The sequence below is a fragment of the Salmo salar genome, chromosome 28 (assembly GCF_965601325.2).
Source record: "Salmo salar chromosome 28, fSalSal1, whole genome shotgun sequence".
Classification (NCBI taxonomy): domain Eukaryota; kingdom Metazoa; phylum Chordata; class Actinopteri; order Salmoniformes; family Salmonidae; genus Salmo; species Salmo salar.
This window is the reverse complement of record NC_138318.1, coordinates 13,808,805-13,834,996: the sequence shown is the minus strand read 5'-3', so window position 1 is coordinate 13,834,996 and position 26,192 is coordinate 13,808,805. Positions and strand designations below refer to the sequence as shown.

At 42.1% G+C, this 26,192-nt stretch overlaps 3 protein-coding genes and 1 long non-coding RNA gene across 8 annotated transcripts; 1 reads left to right on the top strand and 3 right to left on the bottom strand.

The window, feature by feature from the left end:
- Positions 1-102: 102 nt before the first annotated feature.
- On the bottom strand, positions 103-2,960 carry LOC106589235 (uncharacterized). The gene is made up of 4 exons (XR_001324804.3): positions 2,846-2,960; positions 1,675-1,764; positions 1,129-1,473; positions 103-840 (listed from the first exon to the last, which is right to left on the bottom strand). It is a non-coding gene; the product is annotated as an uncharacterized LOC106589235 (long non-coding RNA).
- Positions 2,961-4,945: 1,985 nt separating this feature from the next.
- On the bottom strand, positions 4,946-17,501 carry LOC106589462 (nuclear prelamin A recognition factor). Of its 2 annotated transcripts, XM_082970477.1 has the most exons (11): positions 17,224-17,501; positions 15,698-15,759; positions 15,291-15,500; positions 14,645-14,777; positions 14,293-14,427; positions 13,574-13,692; positions 13,276-13,405; positions 9,395-9,467; positions 7,384-7,566; positions 7,044-7,201; positions 4,946-6,721 (listed from the first exon to the last, which is right to left on the bottom strand). In XM_082970477.1, exons 2-11 carry the CDS (start codon positions 15,752-15,754, stop codon positions 6,414-6,416), a joined length of 1,506 nt encoding a protein of 501 aa, XP_082826603.1. In that variant the 5' UTR covers positions 15,755-15,759; positions 17,224-17,501; the 3' UTR covers positions 4,946-6,413. The 2 variants fall into 2 exon arrangements, with proteins under 2 accessions (XP_082826603.1, XP_014034955.1); XM_014179480.3 differs by lacking the exon at positions 17,224-17,501 and having other exon boundaries at positions 7,384-7,521; positions 15,698-17,207.
- Positions 17,259-21,385, top strand: LOC106589464 (cytochrome b-245 chaperone 1 homolog). 4 transcript variants are annotated; one of them, XM_045710439.2, is made up of 6 exons: positions 17,259-17,288; positions 19,056-19,143; positions 19,246-19,287; positions 19,420-19,590; positions 19,814-19,958; positions 20,177-21,385. In XM_045710439.2, exons 2-6 carry the CDS (start codon positions 19,056-19,058, stop codon positions 20,325-20,327), a joined length of 597 nt encoding a protein of 198 aa, XP_045566395.1. In that variant the 5' UTR covers positions 17,259-17,288; the 3' UTR covers positions 20,328-21,385. The 4 variants fall into 4 exon arrangements, with proteins under 4 accessions (XP_045566395.1, XP_014034962.1, XP_045566393.1 ...); XM_014179487.3 differs by lacking the exon at positions 17,259-17,288 and adding an exon at positions 17,793-17,951; XM_045710437.2 differs by lacking the exon at positions 17,259-17,288 and adding an exon at positions 17,859-18,129.
- On the bottom strand, positions 20,959-24,993 carry hexd (hexosaminidase d). The gene is made up of 13 exons (XM_014179481.3): positions 24,811-24,993; positions 24,436-24,537; positions 24,230-24,345; positions 23,980-24,067; positions 23,624-23,788; positions 23,256-23,439; positions 23,048-23,119; positions 22,748-22,946; positions 22,491-22,573; positions 22,318-22,396; positions 22,109-22,219; positions 21,839-21,928; positions 20,959-21,678 (listed from the first exon to the last, which is right to left on the bottom strand). The coding sequence occupies exons 2-13, from the start codon at positions 24,523-24,525 to the stop codon at positions 21,477-21,479; spliced, it is 1,479 nt and encodes a 492-aa protein (XP_014034956.1). The 5' UTR covers positions 24,526-24,537; positions 24,811-24,993; the 3' UTR covers positions 20,959-21,476.
- Positions 24,994-26,192: the final 1,199 nt, after the last annotated feature.

Here is a 26,192-nt window from a genome sequence, read left to right as displayed (position 1 = left end):
ATACTCTGTATGTGCTGTGATAACTGAAATGTACATTATTGTTGGTGATAATAATTCGGTACAAGACAACAAGCTCTATATGAGAGAAATAACATTATGAAGACTGGTTATTTCCAAAAGTTTATTTGTACACAAATCAATAACATTTTATATTCATAAAAAAAAACATGAATCCCAGAATATTACATCAGTTTAGGCTAAAATTAAAAACAAGCTTAGTTTAGTAGTTATGAAAACAATGCTTGTGAGATGAGCAGAATATTACAGAATATTACAACACATCAATGTGTATATATAGACCAAAACCAACTCCCTTTATAAACAAGCTTAGTAAGGGTTATGAAAAGGGTTCTACCTGGAACCAGAGTTATTTAAAGGGTTCTCCTATGGGGATGCCGAGGGAACTCTGTTAGGTTCTAGATAGCACCCTTTTTTTATGTGAAAGACAATTATTAGTGATTTCACTAACTGATTCCACAAATGTTGGTGCAAAACTAATTTAGGTGCAAAAGTGAGTAGTGTTTTATTGGTGTAGAATGCATCTGACATACAGCAACATAGCAGAGGTCAACATTGAGTTCATTTCGAAAGAACCAACAAGCCAACTGGCTCACGCTGAATGTTACGCAGACACCAGGGTAACGGCCTCTCTTGAACCTTCAGGGCTCTCATCAGTGTTGTTGTTGCTCTGGGTCATAGAACTCTTGAGTCGTTCCATCAATCCTCTGCCAGAACGAGAAGTTTTGAGAAACAATAGAACGCCCGGAACAGCGATGACGATGATGATAACAACCAGGAATAACCTTAATTGTTGGTCTCTCCTGTTGTCAACACTTTTCGCTGAGAAAATAAAGATACGTTTGCTGTGAACACACTGAATACTCACAAACGTCACAGTACAAAGCCCTATATTGAATTTATATAGGAATATTGTATTATCACATTTAATAATAATAATTACTAAAGCTTTTCCTGGTCATATCACATGATCGGGAAAAACTCAGTGCCCATTTAACCCTAGCCAATATAGACTGGTCACTGTCCGGTAAAGCATAGCATATTTTACCGGACAGTGAATTGACACAGGAGTAATTGATGTAGTGCTTTGTACTTTAGCATTGTACTCACCAGTAACTGCAACAATGAAAACGCTTGCTGTCCCTGAATCAACCCCACAGTCTGTGCCAATGGAAAAAGTGTAATTACCCTCATCAGCTTTTGTAACATTTTCTTTCTTATAACAGTAGTGTCGTAGCGGTGCTTCCATTTCTTTCATGTGACTGTTGTTTACACAATTAAATAGTACATCATTTGAACGCTTCCATGCACACCACTTAGTAACACATGTTGTGTCATTTGAAGTCCCCTCCATCCCATGGTTGGGAGTTTGTATGGCAGTGTAATCCACTGTACAGCACAGTGTCACTTGCTGGTCTTTTGGAACCAATGCATTGTCACACGTTACTTTAACCCCTGGAAAACACAAAGGATATCAATGAATGAACATGCAAGGATATCAATGACTAAAAGGATATCAATGGATGATATCAGTATGATAAATATGCTCATATATATACAATGATAAAAGTGGACATTCACATGTTCATTATCATATATAACAATGTTGTATTATATTGTAATATTACAGTAATACCATAACAAACATAATTTCACCTAAGTTTGCAGTTTGAAATTGACCTTGTCCTTGTGGAGTTCCCAAAACCAGAGACAGAAACAACAGAAGCATTTTGCCAGTGAGTGTATCTGTTTTAAAGCACAAAGAAAAAAGACCACAACACATGAATAACTTAAAGAGTATATGTACAGTGCCTTGCAAAAGTATTCATACCCCTTGGATTTCTTCACATTTTATTGTGTTACAAAGTGGGATTAAAATTGATTTAATTGTAAAACTAAATACTCTGTAATGTCAAAGTGGAATATATATACAGTACCAGTCAAAAGTTAGTACATACCTACTCATTCAAAGGTTTTTATTTATTTGTACTATTTTCTACATTGTAGAATAATAGTGAAGACATCAAAACTATGAAATAACACATGGAATCATGTAGTAACCAAAAAAGTGTTAAACAAATCAAAATATATTTTAGATTTTAGATTCGTCAAAGTAGCCACCCTTTGCCTTGATGACAGCTTTGCACAATGGGCATTCTCTCAACCAGCTTCACCTGGAATGCTTTTCCAAAAGTTTTGAAGGAGTTCCCACATATGTTGAGCTCTTGTTGGCTGCTTTTACTTCACTCTATGGTCCAACTCATCCCAAACCATCTCAATTGAGTTGAGGTCGGGTGATTGTGGAGGCCAGGTAATGAAAGTGACAAACTGACACATTTTCATTTTCTTAAAAAACAACTTTATATTGAAGGAGTGCCTTTAATTTGACGTCATGCACATGCGCAGTTCGGCGGGTGACGATGTTAGACCCGATGATGTGTTTCTGCGCATGAGCTTAGCTAGCCAACGTTGCCATGACATCACCTACAAGCGTGGTCAGGGATTTCTATTGGAAAAACAATTTCTGCTTATCTTCATACTGTATGTCTTTGGTTATACGGTAATTGTGTCAGCCCTAGTCCCACAGTACACCAAAATATTTTCAAGTTTATGCAGTTTCCTCTCTCCACAGCCTCAGTGCCATAAAACACAAACTCTAAAAGGTCATTCTGAGATAGAAACCCTGAGATGTCACCTCGAGGTCAGGTGGCTAATAAATCCTGACACACACACACACACACACACACACACACACACACACACACACACACACACACACACAATCACAATCACACAAGGATCTAAATAGTAAGAATAATGCACTTACAAGCTCACAGCCTCTGGAGGTTCTTCTGTCCTATAAATCCATATAATGCTGTGTCCCAGGTTATAACTGTGGGAGAAGAGAGTGGGCGGAGAGAGTGGATATTCAACTTTAACTTTCATTTCCTCTTTACTGAGGCAATCTGCAAATGTATGGATCTCATTGGAGGAGGTACTGGAAACAAATCAAATGTCAACAGTATGCGGTATTACACTGTCACGATGTCTCTCTCTGATCCGACAGGTTTTAACATGGGCACTGAGGGAGAACAAAGCTTGAATCGTTTTTTCCTGTTTGCGGTGGACTTTTTGTTGGGCTCAATCAACATTCCCAATCACATGTTTGTACGGGCTGTATTTGTATTTGTATTTATTATGGATCCCCATTAGTTCCTGCCAAAGCAGCAGCTACTCTGCCCAGGGTCCAGCAAAATTAAAGCAGTTTATACAATTTTAAAACATTACAATACATTCACAGATTTCACAACACACTCTGTGCCCTCAGGCCCCTACTCCACTACTACCACATATCTACAGTACTAAATCCATGTGTACGTATAGTGCGTATGTTATTGTGTTTGTGTATGCATGTGTCTGTGCCAATGTTTGTGTTGCTTCACAGTCCCCGCTGTTCCATAAGGTGTTTTTTTATCTGTTTTTTAAATCTAATTTTACTGCTTGCATCAGTTACTTGATGTAGAATAGAGTTCCACGTATTCGTGGCTCTATGTAGAACTGTGTGCCTCCCATAATCTGTTCTGGACTTGGGGACTGTGAAGAGACCTCTTGTGGCATGTCTTGTGGGGTATGAATGGGTGTCCGAGCTGTGTGCCAGTAGTTTAGACAGACAGCTCGATGCATTCAACATGTCAATACCTCTCATAAATAAAAGTAGTGATGAAGTCAATCTCTCCTCCACTTTCAGCCAGGAGAGATTGACATTCATATTATTAATATTAGCTCTCTGTGTACATCCAAGGGCCATCCATGCTGCCCTGTTCTGAGCCAATGACAATTTTCCTAAGTCCTTTTTTGTGGAACCTGGCCACACGACTGAACAGTAGTCAAGGTGCGACAAAACTAGGGCCTGTAGGACCTGCCCTGTTGATAGTGTTGTTAAGAAGGCAGAGCGTCGCTTTATTACAGACAGACTTCTCCACATCTTAGCTACTACTGCATCAATAAAAAGGAAAACACAAGGTTTAGTGTAGTCAATGAAAACAAAAGCTCATGACAAACTCATCTGAAACAATATGTAGTATGCACAGCTGAGACAAAGCAACAAACAGTCAAAGCAAACATTTTGACTCTGTTTACAGTTTGAAAGGAAAATAAACTAAACCAGGCTTTCCTGATTCCCAAAATGGAATACACACTGTACAAGAAAGAGGGAAGATCTGGGACCTGCTCCAATATCCAGCCACAGCAGCATACTATTTAGAGGTTTACTGCCATCCTCTGGGTGAGTAGTGCATTTTTATTTCAATATATACACTCACAGACATCGTCACTCCAACACAAACACACGCTCCATTTGCTCACTCACACGTCATATGCACATACATTTTATACTGGCCTACACACCCACTCACATGCAAGCTGCTGCTACGCTGTTAATCTTATATCCTGTTGCCTATTCCCCTTACCCCTAAACATATCTACCTCCATCACTCCAGTATCCCTGCACATGCAAATATGGTATTGGATCTGATTTTTAATATTTCCTGTATATTATATGCTTACTTACTTTGTGTGTTTCATATTTCCTATTCTTATTTCTCGTGTTTGTTTTTCTAGAAATACATTGTTATTGATTATTGCATTGTTGGGTTTTGAGTTTGCAAGAAGGGCATTAAACTGTACTTGTCACATTAAAACTTGCAACTATAGTTTACAGAGGTGAAAGAGCCCTAGCCTGCACTACTAAAATGCAACCTTTACACCACTTTATTTTTGTCAGAACAGAGGTGGATGATTTGATGTGTTTTCCACACATTTTCAAAATTCTAGGCTGTAGAGTCTATAGCATTCTAGAGAGAAAGAGAGAGAGGGGTTAAGGGATACATTCTCAGTCCCATTTCAGAATTATTTCAAATCAGACTGATTTCCAGGTTTGAGTTGTTTTAATGCTCATCAGTATGACACAGACACTACATGGTCAAATAAAACAATAACCTTAAAAGGTCCAATCTGCGATTGGTCCATTCAATTTTGGACTTGAAAATGATTGATGTATACCCAATAACTATTGAAAAATATAACTTATAAATGCCTGATGCTTAGATCAACTGTCGTACCCCCTCAGAACCCTAAATATGAGCTTGTTTCATCCATTTGTTTGTAAACAATGTAAATATGAACAAAACATTTGTTATTCACTGTGTATTCATTCCTCGTGTCACTAATTCTGTTTTATATCTTTAACTCTGCATTGTTGGAAAAGGACACAAAAGTAAGCATTTCACTGTTTGTCTACACCTGTTGTTTACAAAGTATTTGGCAAATAACATTTATTTGTTATGGTTAAAACTATAATTTTTAAATCATAAATGGTAAGTCTCTCTCTACGTCTCTCTTGAAAAAGAGATGTTCTCTCAATGAGAAAAAAAACCTGTATAAAAAGGTTAAAAAAAATTACAAATAAATGGAAAAAGTCAAAATAGCTTTGTCTATGAATTTGAGTGGTTATATTTCTCCATCCCTATCCCACAGCTGCTTGCCAAATTTATTGCAGTGATTATTACATGGAGGAACACACGCAATGCAAATGGCAGTCACAACAGCACTATCAGTGAGAAGATCTAGCATTTTCAATCAATTGATTGATTGATCATTTTGGAATCACAGGAGACAAAACAACATGTACATTTCACAGTTGAAACAAGTACACCTGGTTTTATGTTGAACATTTTGGATATTTTAGCCACTCTGAAATGCAATACTACTAAGGCATCTAGATCTTCTTACAGGCTTAACATTCAGTACATGTTAACAGGACACATTTGTGTGATAGTTTTCCAGCTTCATCCCCTTGGATCGAATATTATTCCTCCCAGGGTTACTGCTCCTTTGGCTGGCAGATGAAATGTTGTCCATCCTGCATATGTGTCCCTCTGGATTAAATGTTGTGGTCCGTCACATGATTGATTCCCTCTGGAATCTAGCCCACGTATTTGGCACTGGCGTCCTTTCCCCATATCTTCATTTCCTCCTCCATGGTGTGAGAGCACAGTGGACCAGCCTCCACAGCAGTGAAACAGATGGAGCAACAGCACCACCTTGTGGCGTATTGAAGTAAGTCCAGAATCAAGTCTTTCTGGGATATACTGGTCCAGTCTTTTCCATAGACTATTCTTTAGGCAGGGTGCAAAGGACCACAAAAGCAACATCCAGGTCCTCTGGCCCTCCCTGCCTATACAATGGTACCCATGGGAAGCATTGTAATGGTCCTTAGAAGAGAAAGGGTCAGTGTCCTGATTCCCCTCATATTGGGCTTTTGGATGTTGAGGTGTGTTGGACTTTTCTGTGTGTGTGCGTGTGTACGAGAGGGGAGTGTGTGTGTGTGTGTGTGCTCACCACTGTATGTGCGGGGGCTGTGTGTGTGTCCGTGTCTGGCCGGGGCTCTGCTGTGTGTACTGTGTGTGTGTCCGTGTCTGGCCGGGGCTCTGCTGTGTGTACTGTGTGTGTAGGAGTGTGTTGGCGTGCGTTGAGTCCTGTCCCTCCAGCCAGTCCTGGTAGAGAATGTGTAGGCCAGGGTTGGTGTCAGGCAGCCTGACTGGTAGACTGCTGTAGGCCTCCTCCATCTGCTGAACCAAGGCTTTATCCACCCGACCTCCTGTCTCTCCCTGCGCCTGCGCCTGCCCACGACCACTCACACAACCTGGGGAGAGAATAGAAGGGGGAGGCAGAGAGGAGAAAAGATGGGAGAATGAAGGGTCAACATTCATTGGGACAATAAAGATCACACTAAATTACTACTGTAGTTTCTACATGAATTCAGCTTCCTCAGATACATTTTTTACATTTGCACCGGTGGATTTAAGTTCAATGGCAGCCTAGTCTGGGGTTACTCAATTGTAAAAAAACGATTTGTGCAAGAATTTCTAACACAGGTTTTCACAATTGCCTCGTCACATTTACCAAAAACCAAACCAGAACTAGGAAGTAAATGTGACTGACAGGTGGCTGGGCCAATGGGTTACCTCCGGGGCAGGAGAGCACTTCCACCAATTGGTAGGGGACGTGTCCTTTCCTCATACGGTGGACCAGGGTCTGGATGTTCCTGAAGCCGTAGACGGATGCAAACTGCAGCAGCACCTCCCCATCCCGCTCCAGACACACCTCCTGAAAGTCACGGTTCCTAGAGGGAGAAAGGGAGGGGAGACAGAATGAGAGGGATATTTAAACTCCCGTCCTCTTTTACAGCCTGCTTCCTTTACCCCCTTTCCTACCCCTCTCTGCTCTCATCCTTCCCTCTCAGTTCAAGGTCTTCAATTTCTCTCTCTGTCCCGGTCATCCCTCTCTCCCCTCCTCCCAATTTACCTGAGAGTCTTGTATGTGATCTCCTCTACATCCAGACTAAACAGTTCAGAAGCAGCATATTTGAAGATGTGTTCCAGGAAGCCCTCCGATCCTCTGCCCTGGTGTCTCACCAAGGCTGGATCCCCCGCCTCACCCAGGCTAACATGGAGACGAAGAAGAACGTGGCACACTGAGTCACTGAACCTAACACACGGAAATACACTCACAGACACAGGCATAATAATAATAAACTATTTGTTTAGCGCTTTCAATACAAGTAAAAAAGTACTTCATATCATAAAATAACAAAATAGAAGTGCTAACAAAGAAACAAAATATAGATTATTCAGTTGTTAGCAATTTTCAGCCAATCTCCAACCTTCCATTCTTGAGCAAAATTCTGGAGGAATTGGTTTTCAAATAGCTAAAAGTGCCAACAGTATTTTTCTCTCTATCCTTGTACTCTTAGATTTAAGTACTGCATTAGACACTGTTGACCATGATGTCCTTCTGGACAGACTGGAGCGGTGGGTCCACTTCTCTCCGGTCCACTTCTGAATTGGTTTAGAACCTATTTAACCGGTTGAGAGAGTTTGTCACCCTTGGTGAACATAACTCAGAGAGAATACATATCACGTGGCGTTCCAAGGTTAGATTTTGAGTCCGGTACTGTTCAGTTTATATATTTTACTCCTTGGCAGCATTATCAGAAAGCACAGCATTGATTTACACTGCTATGCACACGATACACAGCTTTACATTTCTGTGTCACCAGCTCCACGGATAAACGATTTGACTGCATTAGTGATTTAAATACTTCCTACAGCTAAATCAAGATAGACCAAGGTAATTATTGTTGGAGCCAAAGCACAGAGAGATAACTGACTTGCTTAATTATTTTTTAATTAAGAACAAATTCTTATTTACAATGACAGCCTACCCCGGCCAAACCCAGATGACGCTGGGCCAATTGTGCGCAGCCCTATGGGACTCCCAATCACGGCCGGATGTAATAAAGCCTGGAATCGAACCAGGGACTGTAGTGACGCCTCTTGCACTGAGATGCCGTGCCTTAGACCGCTGCGCCACTCGGGAGCCCGCGCTATAGATGCATATTTTAATTAATGGGCAATAAAGATAAAACACCAGGTAAAAAACCTAGGTGTTATTTTAGATTCTGAACTCAATTTTGAATCACACATTAGGAATTGACCAACATAGCTTTTTACCATGGTGCAGCCATTTCTCTCTCAGGCTGATACAGAGGGACTCATCAATGCTTTTATGACAAGCAGGCTTGACTACTGCAATGCTCTGCAGTCTGGTCTACTCAAGAAAGCCATTGGTTAACTGCAAAACATACAGAATCCTGCAGCATGGGTACTGACCAAGACCAAACGGAGAGCACACATTACACCGGTTTTAAGGTCTCTGCACTGGCTGCCTGTGAGTTTTAGAATTCATTTTAAGATTCTTCTATTGGTTTTTAAATCAATCCACGATTGTGCACCACAATACATGTCAGACATGCTTTTAAGTTATGTACCCAGTAGGTCCCTCAGGTCCTCTAACGATCCCAAAGACTAGGACCAAGAGACATGGAGAGGCAGCCTTCAGTTATTATGCACCCAGCCGCTGGAATAGCCTGAGGGGGGCCCAAACTGTGGAGATATTTAAAAGAGATCTTAAAAAACATATTTTTAGCTTTGCTTTTCATTAAGGTGCTTTTTAGTTGTTCAGTTTGTCTTTTGTTTGTTTTATGTTTGTTGTGTAGTAAAACATTTCAGCTTTTATTTTCAGTTTCTTTGTTAATTCTTATAAAGCCCATTGTGTTGCATTCAATGTCTGAAATGTGCTGTATAAATAAAGCTTGATTTGATTTGATTAGGAGGAAGGACACACACACACACACACACACACACACACACACACACACACACACACACATCACTGCTTCACTGAGCAATGAGCCCCACATTGAGCACTGACACAAACTTCCTGATAAGAGGCCAGTGAAAAGTGAAACACTCACACGTGGTCTAGAGGGACAGAGTCCAGGTCTGCTAATGACACCTTCATCTGCTCCATCATGTGGAACACCTCCCCTGGAACACACACACACGGATTTACAGTCTTACATTAAACAATGGACAAATGATCAAACCTATAGGTTTACAGTATAAACATGAATGACATCCCTCACTGTCTGATGTTTCTCAACTTCTGGGGATAGAGAGGGGGTAATTAAGTGGGTCTAGGTATAGGAGACAGGGAATTTAAAGTATAGCTGGCATCCAGACATCTTGTGAGAGGAGGAGGCTGGAAATGATGAAAGGAAGAAAATAGTTGATTAAAAGAGAGAGAGAAAGAGGTAAAGCAGATAGATATACCTCTCCCTGTCTGAGTGTAATACCAACATGTTTCAAGCAGACCACCATAGTGTTCTTGGGCACAGGGACTAAGGTAACCTGCCTAAATGACTATTGACCCGTAACACTCACGTCTGTAGACATGAAATGCTTTGAAAGGCTGGTCATGGCTCACATCAACATCATTATCCCAGAAACCCTAGACCCACTCCAAATTGCATACCGCACCAACAGATCCACAGATGATGCAATCTCTATTGTACTCCACACTGCCCTTTCACACCTGGACAAAAAGGAACACTTACGTGAGAATGCTATTCATTGACTACAGCTCAGCGTTCAACACAATAGTGCCATCAAAGCTCATCACTAAGCTAAGGACCCTGGGACTAAACACCTCCCTCCGCAACTGGATCCTTGACTTCCTGACAGGCCGCCCCCTAGGTGGTAAGGGTAGGTAACAATACATCCGCCATGCTGATCCTCAACACCGGGGCCCCTCAGGGGTGCGTGCTCAGTCCCCTCCTGTACTCCCTGCTCACTCATGACTGCACGACCAGGCACAACTCCAACACCATAATTAAGTTTGCTGATGACAACAGTGGTAGGCCTGATCACCGACAACGATGAGAGAGTCTATAGGGAGGAGGTCAAAGACCTGACCGTGTTGTGCAAGGACAACAACCTCTCCCTCAACGTGATCAAGACAAAAGGAGATGATTATGGAGTACAGGAAAAGGAGGACCGAGCACGCCCCCATTCTCATTGACGGGGCTGCAGTGGAGCAGGTTGAGAGCTTCAAGTTCCTTGGCGTCCACATCACCAACAAACTAACATGGTCCAAGCACACCAAGACAATTGTGAAGAGGGTACGACAAAACCTATTCCCCCTCAGAAGACTGAAAAGATTTGGCATGGGTCCTCAGATCCTCAAAAGGTTTTACAGCTGCACCATCGAGAGCATCCTGATGGGTTGCATCACTGCCTGGTATGGCAACTGCTCGGCCTCAAGGCACTACAGAGGGTAGCACGTACGGCCCAGTACATCACCGGGGCCAAGCTTCCTGCCATCCAGGACCTCTATGCCAGGCAGTGTCAGGGAAAGGCCCTAAAAATTGTCAAAGTCTCCAGCTATCCTAGTCATAGACTGTTCTCTCTGCTACCGCACGGCAAGCGGTACCGGAGTGCCAAGTCTAGGTCCAAGAGGCTTCTTAACAGCTTCTACCCCCCAAGCCATAAGACTCCTGAACATCTAATCAAATGGCAACCCAGACTATTTGCATTGCCACCACCCCCCCACCCTCTTCTACACTGCTGCTACTCTCTGTTATTATCTATGCATAGTCACTAATAACTCTACCTACATGTACATATTACCTCAATTACGTTGACACCGGTGCCCCCGCACATTGGCTCTGTACCGGTACCCCCTGTATATAGCCCTGCTATTGTTATTTACTGCTACTCTTTAATTATTTGTTATTCTTATCTCTTACTTTTTAGGTATTTTCTAAAAACTGCATTGTTGGTTAAGGGCTTGTAGGTAAACATTTCACTGTAAGGTCTACACCTGTTGTATTCGGCGCATGTGACAAATAACATTTTATTCATACAGTGCCTTCAGAAAGTATTCACATTTGACTTTTTCCACATTTTGTTATTACAACCTGAATTTAAAATTGAGATTTTGCATCATTGGCCTACACACAAACCTTATAATGTCAAAGTGGAATGTTTTTTTATTATTTTTTAATTACACATGAAAAGCTGAAATGTCTTGAGTCAATGAGTAAGCCCTTTGTTATGGCAAGCCTAAATAAGTTCAGGAGCGCAAACGTACTTAAAAAGTCATATTAAGTTGCATGGACTCCGTGTGCAATAATAGTGTTGAACATCATTGTTGAATGACTACCTCATCTCTGTACCCCACATTATTTGTAAGGTCACTCAGTCGAGCATTGAATTTGAAACATTCAACCACAAAGAACAGGGAGGTTTTCCCAATGGGTCGCAAAGAAAGGCACCTACTGGTAGATGGGTAAAAATACAAAAAAGCAGACATTGAATATCCCTTTGAGCATGGTGAAGTTATTAATTACACTTTAGATGGTGTATTAATATATTTTTTTAAAGATACTTTGTAGTGACTGTGTACTTCCTAACTCGGTTGCTGGAGAGCAAGGAAACCACTCAGGGACTTCACCATGAGGCCAATGGTGACTTAAAAACAGTTAGAGTTTAATGGCTGTGATGGGAGAAAACCGAGGATGAAAAGAAGAAAGCCTGTACAGAATAAAATGTATTCCAAAACATGCATCCTGTTTGCAATAAGGCACTAAAGTAAAACTTCAAAAAAATGTGGCAAAGAATTTAACATTTTGTATTCAGGGCATAAAGTTATGTTTGGGGCAAATCCACACGACACATCACCGAGTAGCACTCCTCATATTTTCAAGCATGGTTGTGGCTGCATCATGTCATGGGTATGCTTGTCATCGGCAAGGACTAGGGAGTTTTTTTTTTATAAAAATAAACAGAATAAGCACAGGCAAAATCCTTGAGAAAAACCTGGTTCAGTCTGCTTTCCAACAGACACTGGGATACACATTTTCCTTTACAATAACCTTAAAACACAATACCATATATACACTGGAGTTGTTTACAGTTTTGACTTAAATTGGCTTGAAAATCTATGGCAAGGCATGAAAATGGCTTTATAGGAATGGTGAACAACCAATTTGACAGAGCTTGAAAAATTTTTTTAAGAATAATGCGCCAATATTGTACAATCCAGGTGTGCAAAGCTCTTAGAGAAACCCAGAAAGACTTACAGCTGTAATCACTGCCAAAGGTGACTAACATGTATTGAGTCAGGGGGTTGAATACTTATGTAATCAAGGTACAGGGCATTCAAGAAGAATTCAGTCGCCTTGAATTTTTCCACATTTTGTTACAGCCTTATTCTAAAATTGATTAAATTGGGTTTTTATTCCCTCAATCTACACACAATACCCCATAATGACAAAGCAAAAACAAAAATATGATTCAGACCCTTTACTCAGTCCAAATCATGTCCAATCAATTGTCCAATCAATCAAATTCATTAAAGGTGGACTCCAATCAAGTTTTGGAAACAAATCAAGGATGATAAATGGAAAGAGGATGTACCTCAGCTCATTTTCGAGTCTCACAGCAAAGGGTCTGAATACTTATGTAAATAAGGTATTTATGTTTTTGTTACATTTGCAAACATTTTTTACAAACCTGTTTTCGCATTGTCATTATGTGTTATTTAATCAATTTTAGAATAAGGCTGTAAAGTAATAAGATGTGGAAAAAGTCAAGGGGTCTGAATACTTTCCGAATGCACATTAGTGTTTTATTTGTCATAATTTTTTTACAAAAAGTTTGAATTTTTCTTCCACTTTGACAGAGTATTTTGTGTAGAATATTAACAAACAAAAAAAAGACAAATCCATTTTAATCCCAGAAAATGTGGAAAAAGTCAAGGGGTGTAGAGGTAGAGGATATGAGAGCATAGTACCTGATGTGAGGACACAGTCCACGTCTCTGCACTCCAGGAGACTGTTGTAGAACTCCTCTCGCACTGCCTCCAGTTTCTTATCAAAGCATGGAGCCACCATAATATGGTAAAGCTTGTCTGGGCTCAGCTTCTACAAACACAAAGCAGACACATATAAAACCACTATTCACCTGCTGTGTGAGATGAGTAACATGGTTAAAACACATGAATAGTGTGGCATCAATCACTATTCACACGTTCTCATGAGTTTCATTTAATTGTATGGGGTGGGTTGTTATAACACACAAATAGCGCTGACCTGTTGTTTGGTGAAATAGTCTTTGACCAGACAGCCCATGATCTGTTGAGGAGACCTGGCCGTACAGATGTGAGGAGTGACAAGACTGCCCAGAACACGCTCAGCGTACCGGATCCACCCTGGACGGAAATAGAATAATGAAATTGACTTGAGTCCTAAGCTTATGGTTTTATTATCTAAAGGGATGGGGTCAGAGAAAGATGTAGAGCGAGCAAGACTGACACAGAAAAAAAAAAAGAGAACATGAGAACGAGTACACGAGAGAGCGTAAGTAAGCATTTCACGGTAAGGTCTACACCCGTTGTATTCGGTGCATGTGACAAATACAATTTGATTTGATTTGAATGAGAGAGCAGGAGAGGGAGGGCCACTCCCCTCCTGAAAGGCCTATCTCCAGGGAAGGGAGTGGTGTGAGGCTGTGTCTATCTCTCCCTCCCAGCCCGGCTCTATCTCTACTTTGAAATAGGAGCTAGGTCCAACCCTTAATACCCTTACCTTAATAATGCCACACATCCGTCAAACAGCACACACACAAATGTTAAACTGAAACACAACAAAGCTGCTTAATATTTTATTCTCAGGTTGTGGTGTGTGTGTGTGTGTGTGTGTGTGTGTGTGTGTGTGTGTGTGTGTGTGTGTGTGTGTGTGTGTGTGTGTGTGTGTGTGCGCACGCATATAGGGAAAGAGGGGGAGGAACAAGGAGATTGTGTAAATACTACCTGGACAGGAGGAGGTGAACATGGGTAGGGCCTGGCTATCATGGTGCCTCCTGCTGTACCTCTGGATGAAGTCTCTCTGGCTCTCCAGAATACTGAAGCCTGCTGCTAGAGTAGTATCAAACACATACTGCACTCCTACAGACAGAAAGGGAGGGTGAGAGAAGGGAAGAGAATGATTCATCTGTTATGGTAGATGCCAATGAATGTACCGCACTTTTATTTCACATACACACGCTGTGTTCTACTAATCACACACACTCTATCACCATACGCACACACCCACACAAAGATATTTGAGGAAACTACAGGGCTTGTCTGGAATTCCCAGTCAACACTGTACACGCTCGCTTACCCAGGCTCTTGAGGAAGCCACAGAGCTTGCGTGTGGCCTCAGGAATGTCCAGACCGTACTTGACAGCGAAGAAAGGCAGAGACTGGGGACAAACTGACACCACCAGGACCTGGTGTTTGGACACATCACACTTCTGCAATGACAAAAAGAGGGAGAGAGGGACATGTCAAACGTCGGCCGAGAAGTGACGAGACCATTTACCTGGCATCAACACTGAATGCCCTATACATTTCAGTGAAGTGAAACCAAACAATCAGTCTGCATGCCAGGCAAAGAGACCAGCAATAACAACACACATTAAAACAAATCTGGCATGAGGTTATCTGGAAATGAAGTACAGCAAAGATAACCCAATTGTTCCTTTCCTCTCAGACAGTATACACCCATGTCTCTTTAGCTACTATTGAAGCATTGACATCATAAAGCCTCTCAGATCTCCACAAGTGCTCAGGGAGGCTAATCATGTGAGGTGTCCAGGTTTGTATTCATTAGTGACCACCTCAGCAAAACCTTTTGAAACGAAAAAGGGAAAAAAGCAGTTCTTATTAGATAAGTTCAAACAGTCCCTCCCTGTTTCAGTCCGTTTTCTTCCATTTGGTGCCTATTGACTACGACCCAGGTAGCCTGGTCAGTGGTCCAGTAGTACCTTGTTGAGGCCCAGGACGCGGGCCACCTCCTCCAGGTTCTGTTGGGAGATCTTTAGGCTCTCCTCCTCGGACACACAGCCCTCACAGGACAGACAGGCACTCAGCAACACCTGCTGCTTGAGGAGATGGGAGGAGGCAGGGACCTCTCCGTTGGCTACATCTTTCTCCGGAAGGGAGCTAATGCCTTCATCACTCTGCTTCTTGTTGCACTGGAAATGACCAATCAACCAACAAATCAATACATGAATCAATGTTAGAATTGGACACAATATATCATGTTTGACTATAATATGCAAAAAGTAATGACCTCAAACAACTGGGTCAGATACGACTGGATGGACAATTTCAGTTGCAGAGAGACACTTGCACACTGCACAGCGAAACCACAAACATTCCATGGGCTTACCTGTTTAGTGCAATTCTCACACTTCTCCTTGCGTCTTCTGATGTTCTCTCCTGACATTTTTCTGTGAAATGACGGTGGGTTTGGATTCCACACAAACACAGGATCAGTAAGCCATCCAACTCTGGAATAGACCTGGAATCTTCACAACCCTTCTACACATTTTCCTTGGACAACTGTCGTGCCAACTACTCTACGATCCAAACTAAAACGCTAGTATTTATGTGTGGGTGTGTGACTCAACTCCACCCAACTTCTACATCATTAACCCTGTCCTAACCAATCAGGATCATTCTTCTTATCTCAACAGCAGCATATAATAAAGATGGTAAACTGCCGACAAAACAGCATCCATATCACAACAAAGCATACATAATTGCACCAAGTGTGTCAATAGGCAAGCAATGAAGCTTTATTTGTATAGGCTATGACATGATAACTATTATGTTGACGGGGATCCAAAGAATGGACCCAAACCCCAAATAATCTGTGTGTCCTCTGAGTAGACTACTGTATTCAAAATGGGCTTGCATAGTATACAGTAAATAAAGACAACAATAATAATAGATTATTATTATACATCATCATAATTTATATAATAAATGTTAAATAAAGGCTGAAGCCTCTGTTATAACATAGGCCTATTATCAGGACCCAATATAAACAGCAATTTATTTAGGGTTAATTATCTATGATTATGCTTTCTGGTAGTTTTAAATCTCTAAACAGTAATTGGAGGGAGAAAAACATTCCTTGCTTGGCAACAAATGTGCAATGTCTGGCATGGCTCAGATAACCTATGACGCCTATACCAGGGCCCATCATCAGCCATTACATGTATTAGTTAAGAATGGTTCTATTGACAAAGGCTGAGGGTGTATCTCGGTTTGTTTATCCAGCGCTCTCTCTTTTTGTACACGAATCCACATGTAAGGAGATGAACAATTAATTTACCAACTGAGTGGAAAAACAAACATTCAATGTCGAAAGTCTTGGCTTTGTCCCTTCAAATGTGGTATTTCTAATAAGATAAGAGGTGCACCTAAATATTTTTTTGCACAATATGTACCCCTCCAAAACAATGGTGTCAATGTTAACAGAAATGGATGAGAAGTGTACATTCTCCAATGATGAACCTGAAACACTGACACATTTGTTTTACAGATGTTCGTACACTATTAGATTTTGGAGAGATATGTACATACCGAGTAAAACTGGTCACTTTACTGATACTCTGAACTCTTTGAAATGTAGAACTAACGTCATGATTTTGGCAAACGTTATATCCACAAAACCACATATTTTTTAATCAACCCCCTGCTTTAAAGTGTTTGGATATAATTTGTTTTAATTGAGTCTCTTAAAATACTAAATAATAAGAAAAGCTTATCTAAAGTCCATTATTATAACGAATATTCTTGTCATGTTTTGTGTGTCTTTCATGTTCTTCGCAATTTTTGAACTCAATGACATCCGATTTCTCCGTATTTATTACATCACGGCACGCACGCACTCACTCACTCACTCCCGGTTGGACGTTTTTCAGACACCTTTCAAGCTGTTTCGTAAAGGAGAAAGGGGAGTTTGAGCCAGGGTAATATGTAGCAATGTTTACTCAGCAATATCTGATGCGATTACGATACCACTGAAAGGCTATAATGGACAATATGCGACTCCGCGACGGTTTCTGTCACAAGACCGTCTGATGTAGAAATTAGTCGAGGGTTCCAGACCGGTTTTCCAGACGGCTTGGCATCAGAATTCGTGACCATTGAACTATAAAAGAACATGAGTGACTCCATTGAGCCCCGGTCAATCAAGGGCGCATGCGTAAAACCCGGTTCCCTTTGGGTGCGTCACGCGCCATGTGAAAAAGTTTTTTTTCTCACTTTTAGTGTAAATCAACGACTATATTCTAGTACTGTAAGACACTCTTAAAATCAAATATGATTGAGATGCGTTTTTTCTTCTTCTATGGGTTTGTGTTATTAAAATATCCGAGACAAGATGTTAGAAATATTGTTTCCTCTACATTTTTATCATGTGGGGGTGGATAAACTGTAGCTCTTGTCATCATCTAATCAGCATAGACGTAACCCGGAAGATATCAACACATTCCCACTGTGCGTTGTTACTGTAAAATGAAATGAATTGGGACTTCTCTAAAACTTTATACATGTAACTGTCACTATCATCAAGCCGATTTGACACATTATTCCACGTGTATCATTTTAGGATTCCAGTTGAAATGTGTAAGGTAAGAGAGAAATTAATAGGCGTATGGGGATACATTATTTCAGTCTTATAGGCGAGATGATGAATGAGTGATCGGCAACACTATGAATGTCCCGCCTACTTCCTGGATCATGCCCACTGTTTTTGAATGGAATTCAAAATTATATAATCAAATTCAAGAAAACGCGGTCATTGAAGATGTATGTAAGATTATATTCGTGGATTAATTTACTTCTATCTGATGACTTTCGTGAACGTTTTCATTTTTTGTAATTGAATACCTTCATAACGAATATAATTATAAATATATCTTAAAATATATATTTCACAGTGACCTGCTGCTGACTGTGGGGCAGGTTGTTACTGTGAGTGAGTGGGTGGGGGGACCGGAGGGGTGTGTGTGTGTGTTTGTGTGTGAGAGTCGAGAGAGCACTTCAGCTATTGGCTGAGCAGCACGCGCGCACGTCGTGACATATATTGCAGAATAACTTCTTCCATTCCCGTCAATGTTACAGTTTTCCTCGAATGAAGACGTTGTCTGGAGAGCTGCTGGAGTAGATGAACTGTTGGCCTCCCGAGTGGCGCAGCGGTCTCAGGAACAGCTTGCAATAATTATTATTTTGAGGGAAACAGATTTTTGCTTCCAACGTCATTACAAGTTACTACGATAATCCTTAATTGTCTCGTAACATTATGGAAAGGGGTTTATTGTATAAATGGCAACTCCTCTTGCTGTGAAAAAAATCTGCTCGTTTTCAGGCCTTTTGGGCACGTTTTGAGTTGTCATTGGTCTGGAAAATGTTGCTTGACCTGGCAACCCTGCTCTTAGAGAGAAGGGGGATATCTGTCAGAAGTAAAACATAGCATTTTGTATTTCAGATCTGCTTCCCCATTTCCTCAGCACTGACAATTTCCCTGTTTAAACATCCTGGTTTCCAGTAATCTGTGATCATTATTCATAACCTCAATATTGAACCCACATGGCTATGTTCTACTTCTGACATACATCCTCTCCGTTCTTTGAAGCACAGAATTACAAGAGTAAGCAGTGGTTCTTCATAATATATTGCTTTTGCCTATCCATATTGTATACCATTTTTTTCATGTCTGCCTGTCGGTCTGTAAGATGGGGTATATGCAGGTAGAGGAGTACACCACCAACATGTTACACCTGAAGAGATCGCCTGGAATCCGCTCCTGGTCGCTGCTCATAGGTATGATCATGATGTGTGTGTGTGTATTTACTGAGTTTATTTCTTTGAATGCAATGTCAGAAAATAAATTGACACAGCATTTGGTCCTTTTTCTGATTTCAGGTATTGCGTCCATTGGCCTGGCTGCTGCATACTACAGCTCAGGTACAACCTGATTTACAGGCATTACCAGTGCCAGCCTGTCCGATCTTGAATGCCAGTCATCAATTACATAATTAAGACAGAATGGGAAAAAATGTCTACCCGTCTCTCATCCCTGTTTTCTTGTCTTTCCAGACAGTATCCTGTGGAAGCTTTTCTATATGACGGGCTGTCTGTTCGTGGCCATGCAGAACATGGAGGAGTGGGAGGAGGCAGTGTTTGATAAAACCAAGAAAGTGATAGAGCTGAAGACCTTCAGTCTGTATGCCCTGATTCTCACCATGTGTAGGAGAGGCCAGGAGAAAGGTGAGGAACATCACCTAATGTGTCCTGTACAGTACTTTCACATGGAACCTCCTTTACTAATAAGGGTAGATCAGATGGGATGAGTTTTACGATTGGAATCCAGTTAGCGCAGGGGTCTTCCAACTGGGTCTCTCCCCGTCTCCATCCTTCTTCTATTGCTCCTCCCGTCTCCCTTCCATCCCCTGCCCCATACCCTTCCTCTCCTCCCGTCTCCGTCTTTCAGTGGTGATGGACATGAGGCACCTGCGTGACGTGTGTGTTCAGGAGGAGAAGGTGCGCTACCTAGGGAAGGGCTACCTGCTGGTGCTGCGACTGGCCACAGGTTTCTCCTACCCCCTCACACAGAGCGCCACCATGGGGGGACGCAGGTGAGATAGGTCTATTATAAGACCCTAACATGGAAGATGTGTGTTAAAGGATCAGAACACAGGTTTCCCAGGATCTGAAAACATTGAAGAATATTTAGTATAACAGTTCAAGATTCGCATGGAACAGAAGTAAAATCAGACAAATGTATTTAGTGTTTTGATTGTCAAAATATTCCTGCTGTCTATTCTTGATCACAACTATTCCCCCTCTCCGTCAGTGATGTGGAGGCGGTGGCTTCGTTGCTCAAGCGTTTCCTGGGTCTGGAGGAGCTCCAGTGTCGCTGGGAGCAGGAGGAAGAGGCAGTCAGGGAGGAAGATGAACTGGACCCCAGCACTGACTCCGAAGAAGAGGGGGACTCAGTGCAGTAGAAGGAGAAGAGGTGATGAGGGGAAGCCACAGCAAACTTGAAATGCACCCAAATATATTTTATAGCATTTCGTAGTATCCCTGATAGTATAAATTGCCTTAAATACACTTCAATGGTAGCGTTTTCCACAGAGTATTTAAACAAAATCATAGTTTGTTGTGTTGCCTGTTCTTCAAAAACAATCATTACTGTATTAGACTCAACCCTATAATCACAGTGCCTTTCTATTTAAATGTAATCAGTATGTGTGAAATACTCATTCAGAACATTCCCACAGTTTAGGGAACACAGTATGTTTGAGACCTCCCAAGTGATAATCTTGGTCTAGTAGGATTGTCTCTACTCACTGCAACCATCCATCCATCCATCCATCCATCTGAATGCATGTGACCGTAAACTATAATCAAGCATGGATTTCCAGGGATCAGTTCAGAATGTTTGCCTGTTTTTATGTTAAAGTAAATACTTGTATGTCTTTCAGCATTGATGGGTCCTATGACTAGGGTCAGACAGAATCTGTGGAGGCAAAACCTCTAGAATAAACTTAATCTAACAGCTTCTACATCTGCATTGCTTGCTGTTTGGGGTTTTAGGCTGGGTTTCTGTATAGCACTTTGTGACATTTGCTGATGTAAAAAAAAGGGTGTAATAAATTTTATTGATTTGATTTATTATTCATAGGGTAAACTACAGATTCCGGCTGGCCTTATATATACAAAATGAAAGACCAGTCTCAGGTAACATTCTATCCGTAGACAAATGTGTTAATAACAATAGGTATGTTTGACAAGTAAACTGTATTACATTGTATCTGGACTATATTAACTACGTTACTGCATCTGTTGGCAAGAGGAAGGTGAGTGTAGATGCCTTCTGTTGCTTGAAAGAAAGAATGCATTAGATATTTTGTGTCCAGTTAGTGTGTGCTGCTGGATGACTGCAGGTACTGGTTTTCCTTGTCTTTTTTTTTTAATTTAAAATTACTTCTATACATTTATTTGTGCTTTTTTTGTTAAAAAAACAGAATGAAATAAAAGTTGCTTTTTGATAATCATGGAATGATTTTCTCACTACCTCTTGGACCTCACTGTCTGCACGGATAGATCTCTTTCTCTGTCAAAAAAACAATCAACGGGACCCAGGCTAAACCTTACTGCCCAACCATAGAAGCAGAGACATTCTGGGGTACCATCTCTAGTAGGCTGGCTCTGGTGTCCTCCAGGATCCTCTGGAGGGGAGCCACCACGGGGCTGACATGCTGCTCTACCCACTCCTGAGCTGTGGAGGCTGGGTACAGACGCACCATCTCTTTTTTCACCATCGCCACTCTCTGCTCCACAAGAGCCAACAATCTGGGGGAGAGGAGGGTGGTTGATAGAAACACAGGTTAGCACATTTTATTTTGTTTAGGGGGAGGGCTGTTAGGGTTTTTTTTTTTTTAACTATATGGAGGGAGTGAAAAACCTTCTTAACATATAAATGGTGGTGGAATACAAACATTCAGATGCTTACGTCATGGCTTGACTCTGTAACTGCTGAGCAATAAGAGGGCTGACTGTCTTTCTCTGTCTGTGGTAAGGAGTGAACCAGCCTCTCACAAACCTGAGAACCACAGAGCAACATGTATCAAGGTTAGAGAGCTCTTTAATTCAAGGATTTTATAGTAGTAATCAAGAAATCATTAAGTGTGCCTTTATTGCAGTGGTCACCAACCCTCTTCCTAGAGTGCTACAGGGTGTGCAGGCTTTAGTTCCAGCCAATGTGGCTGCTGGCTTCACTCACATGTTGTCTTCAAAATGGCGGAGTTCTTCTGACTGCAGTATTGCTGTTAGTTCCACAACCAACTCTGCCAACCTCCTCCCTGGAAACAGCACAGAGTCACCTGTAGTGGAGCTAGGGCAGGGCACAGAGAGACAGACACTTTTAGGATTAAAAACACAACCCACTTATAACAGAGGAGCATTTTCTGTTATGAAGGGTCTCTCTCTCACCTTTCCATGGTTTCTACCTCTACAGAAGAGATGCCCAAAGCCTTTGTCACCCTGCTCTGAGCCTCCGGGCTGAACTGGCCTGTAGCACACACAGAACCACCATCAATACGGGTCAGGTGCCATTACAATACCTCAAGGATCACATCAAAGTGTATTTGGAGGAAAGTATTGACCATGTGTGAGTGTCTGTAGACTTGAGGCCAGGGAGGGCAGAGCTAGGGGCAGCAACTCACACAGCACAGACAGGTGGTCATACCTATTGATGAAATAAGATTATTAAATAGATTATGGCTAAATCATAGCATACATTTCAGCACAAATGTCCCATGATTTACGCAAAAGTCTGATGCATTGTATGATTTAGACAAGTCTGATTTTGCCCTATGACACTATAATTTAGATGAATACAAGTGAATTCTCTCCGTCTCACCTCTGCCAGCCAGTGAGGGCGATGCCCAGCATGTGTATGCCTTCAGGCAGGGCTGCTGCCACCTGTAGCCACTGTAGATGGTTGTCCACATGTCTCTGTGTGCTGGTCACACAGGTGTGGACATTAGTAGAACCTTTGAAGGCACTGGCTGCCCACAGTTCTGATAGCCCTGCACCACTGTACCTCTCCAATAGATATACTGGAGAGAGGAAAGGAGATGGGAAACATTGACATTAAGCACAAAATAGTGTTTGTCCATGTGCATAGTGAAACTGTTCTAGTAAAACCACTAGTTCTTACCAGTGTTTTTCACATCTAGGGTGGGGTTGTAGTCCCACAGCATCAACTGGACCAATCCTACCAAACCGCTGCCTGGCAAACAGGTCAAAAAAGCAAATGTTAGGGGTGGATTGCAGACTTGTCTGGCCCATAGACTACTTTCAGGCTAAAACATTGAAATGATTGTGTAACTTTGCAGAACTATCACTTTAAGAGCCTGTACCCTGACCTTTCAGTGTGTCGTGGTCCATCCCTCTCAACATGTCGTCCCACATGATCATGTTGAGGTTTGGCCATGCCTCCCTGACGCCCTTTGCTACCCTGGTCACATGACTGAGGAACAGCTGCTGTACTGTACGGCCAGGTGTGCTCAGCCAGCGTCTAGACTCCTCTCCCTCACCTAGCAGGTACACCTGAGGATGCATGACAGACATGGTGGGGGGAAAAGGCTTTCAATTAAAGTGGTGTCATGCATTGTTCATCATTAGAAAGCTATTTCAATCTTGTATGCATCTCAATATGGCTTCCTTTCCTCGTCGCCTCCCCTTCATCTGCACTTTTTTTTAATTCCAAAAGGATCAAAATACCAGGCCTCACCTCGTCAGCTCCAATATGCAGGCTGGTGCTGCCTGGGTGGAGCTCCACCACCTGGCGAAGCATCTCCTTTACCAGCCTCACACCCTCCTCTTTGTGGGGGTTCAGAGTGCCCAGGCAGTGGCCCACCTCCCTCAGCTCCCACAACGACTTGTGCTTCAACACAAACTGAGAGAGAGAGAGAGGGGGTGGGGGGGTGAGAAGTTCTGAGAGAGAATGAGTGAGAAAGGAGGCAAAGAAAGAAAAGAATATCAAAGATACCAAGACAATACAACATAAATTGGCTTCAAACTCGACGATAGTTAAGTGGGGTATGATATGAACAGGTGGGAGGCAGATATGTGTTCCCTCTCTCTCACCTCCATGTGTCCAAACGTCTGCACCAGAGGAATGACCTCTAACCCTTGGGACTTGGCCACTTCCTGAATGGACAGGACCTCCTCACGACTGCAGCAGAGAAGAGAGAGGAGAATCATTACTTGTCAGGAAGAACCATCCCCCCCCCCCCCCACTTTCTAGCGAGGCCAAGATAGTGATGTTCGAGGGATAAGAGTTGATATCAGTGATTGGCTTTAGGCCAACCTGTATGGTGGATGTGTATAGCCCAACCTGTATGGTGGATGCTGAGTGGATTGCAGCACCTTCAGCTCGCCTTCATAGGGGAACATGTCTTCATACTCCACCAATAGACCGTCAGCACCCAGACCAGAAAAAAGACCAATCAGCTGGGGAGAGTGAGAGAAAAAGGTCATGTCAGACAGACATCTTGCATTCAACACACAAATAAGGAAGAGATAGGTGAGCGGTGCTATTACCTTGTGCAAGTAATCAATTCTAGGAGGTGCTCCTTTCAGATCCAGGTGAACCAGCTTCTTCCCCTTGGGCCATGCTGGTAAAGCATCCATTGTAGCTGAAATCTGGAGAGCAGCAAGTAAATTACTGTGTACAAGGATGATGCATAAATTACTATTACAATACAATGCTCGACTTTTGATAATGAAAGGAGTAGCCTACTATACAAACGTTGCCTTTACATTCATACAATTTGCATTTAAGCTGAACCAATATCTATCTGGTCAGAGAAGACAATGAATATGACGAGTCCCCTTTCTAGCCCAGAAAGCTGCCATGTTTGTTTCCATTAGACAGCTCTGCAAGCATTATAATGTCAAAATACGTTTGTTACTCACAAAATATGACGTTTCGCTGAGCAACTATCTTCATTTACTGCAGTCCCGCCCTGTATCTAAATACAAATTTACAAGCAACCGAAAATATGCCTTGTCAGGAAAGAATCGTTATTGTTTTTGACCAAGTGCTCATGCGCCAAATCCACCATATGCAAGTTTTCTTCTTCGATGAAGTTTAACGGCGGTTGGCTTCCAATATTTATCGTGCATTACCGCCACCAACTCTACCGGGGTAAAAAAGGAAACACCGTAAGCTACTCTTCTGTGCGCGTCAGTAACGACTGATTTTATTGATGGAGGTGCCGAAGAGGTGGACTTGGTCAAAAATAATACAGATTCTTTCCAGACGTTCTAAATTTTTTCAGTTGCCTGTACATTTTTATTTACTAGTAGACCTGTTTTGCAAGTACAAACCAGGCACCTGTTGTTCACAAGCTTATCTGCCATAGACTGTAGAAAATATGAACGATGGCGTTTCCTATCAGAATACTTAGTAGCACACTTGAAGATCAGGAAGTGTCATTTCAGCATGTTACCATCTTCCAAGTCTGGGTATCTGCAGCCCAATATCACAGACAGAAGGGGAAACCTGACAGGGCCTATAAATTGAAGCACCCTTTTAGAACGTTTTCTCATCACCAAATATGGTAGTGAGGGGAAGTCCAGTCGCGGGTAGTGGAAGAGGATGGAACTAGGTGAAACTGGGCCGACAATGTGCCAATTTTCTCATCGATTAAACATCTGATCTAAAAAAATGTCTGTTCACAAAACGAAAATCTGTTACGAACACAGTGCACTAAGTTTTATAGACTTGCCAAAGTGTTCAAAAATTGCGTGCAAGGTCGAATTGAGTTTGTGCACACGCAAACTCTGACAGAGCTCTAGAGTTCTACTGTGGAGATGGGAGAACATTCCAGGACATCCATATCTGCAGCACTCCACCAATCAGGCCTTTATGGTAGAGTGGCCAGACGGAAGCCACTCCTCAGTAAAAGACATATGACAGCCCGCTTGGAGTTTGCCAAAAGGCACCTACAGACTCTCAGACCATGAGAAACAAGATTCTCTGGTCTGATGAAACCAAGATTGAACTCTTTGGCCTGAATGCCAAGCATCACGTCTGGAGGAAACCTTGCACCATCCCTACGGTGAAGCATGGTGGTGGCAGCATCATGCTGTAGGGATGTTTTTCAGCTGCAGGGACTGGGAGACTAGTCAGGATCGAGGGAAAGATTAACGGAGCAAAGTACAGAGAGATCCTTGATGAAAACCTGCTCCAGTGCACTTAGGACCTCTAACTGGGGCGAAGGTTCACCTTCCAACAGGACAACAACCCTAAACACACAGCCAAGGAAACGCAGGAGTGGCTTTGGGACAAGTCT

Bases quoted from the DNA above. Each gene is read 5' to 3' on its own strand.
- LOC106589464 (XM_045710437.2), top strand. From the start codon at position 18,034: ATGAATGTCCCGCCTACTTCCTGGATCATGCCCACTGTTTTTGAATGG. The intron at 19,288-19,419 runs GTACAACCTGAT...TTGTCTTTCCAG, and splicing joins TGCTGCATACTACAGCTCAG to ACAGTATCCTGTGGAAGCTT. The intron at 19,959-20,176 runs GTGAGATAGGTC...CCTCTCCGTCAG, and splicing joins GCCACCATGGGGGGACGCAG to TGATGTGGAGGCGGTGGCTT.
- hexd (XM_014179481.3), bottom strand. From the start codon at position 24,525: ATGGATGCTTTACCAGCATGGCCCAAGGGGAAGAAGCTGGTTCACCTG. The intron at 23,440-23,623 runs GTGAGGCCTGGT...ATGCATCCTCAG, and splicing joins TGCATATTGGAGCTGACGAG to GTGTACCTGCTAGGTGAGGG. The intron at 22,947-23,047 runs GTAAGAACTAGT...TCCTCTCTCCAG, and splicing joins CCTAGATGTGAAAAACACTG to TATATCTATTGGAGAGGTAC.
- LOC106589462 (XM_082970477.1), bottom strand. From the start codon at position 15,754: ATGTCAGGAGAGAACATCAGAAGACGCAAGGAGAAGTGTGAGAATTGC. The intron at 13,406-13,573 runs GTCAGCGCTATT...TTGTGTTTGTAG, and splicing joins ACTATTTCACCAAACAACAG to AAGCTGAGCCCAGACAAGCT. The intron at 7,202-7,383 runs GTAAATTGGGAG...TTCTCCCTCTAG, and splicing joins ATCACATACAAGACTCTCAG to GAACCGTGACTTTCAGGAGG.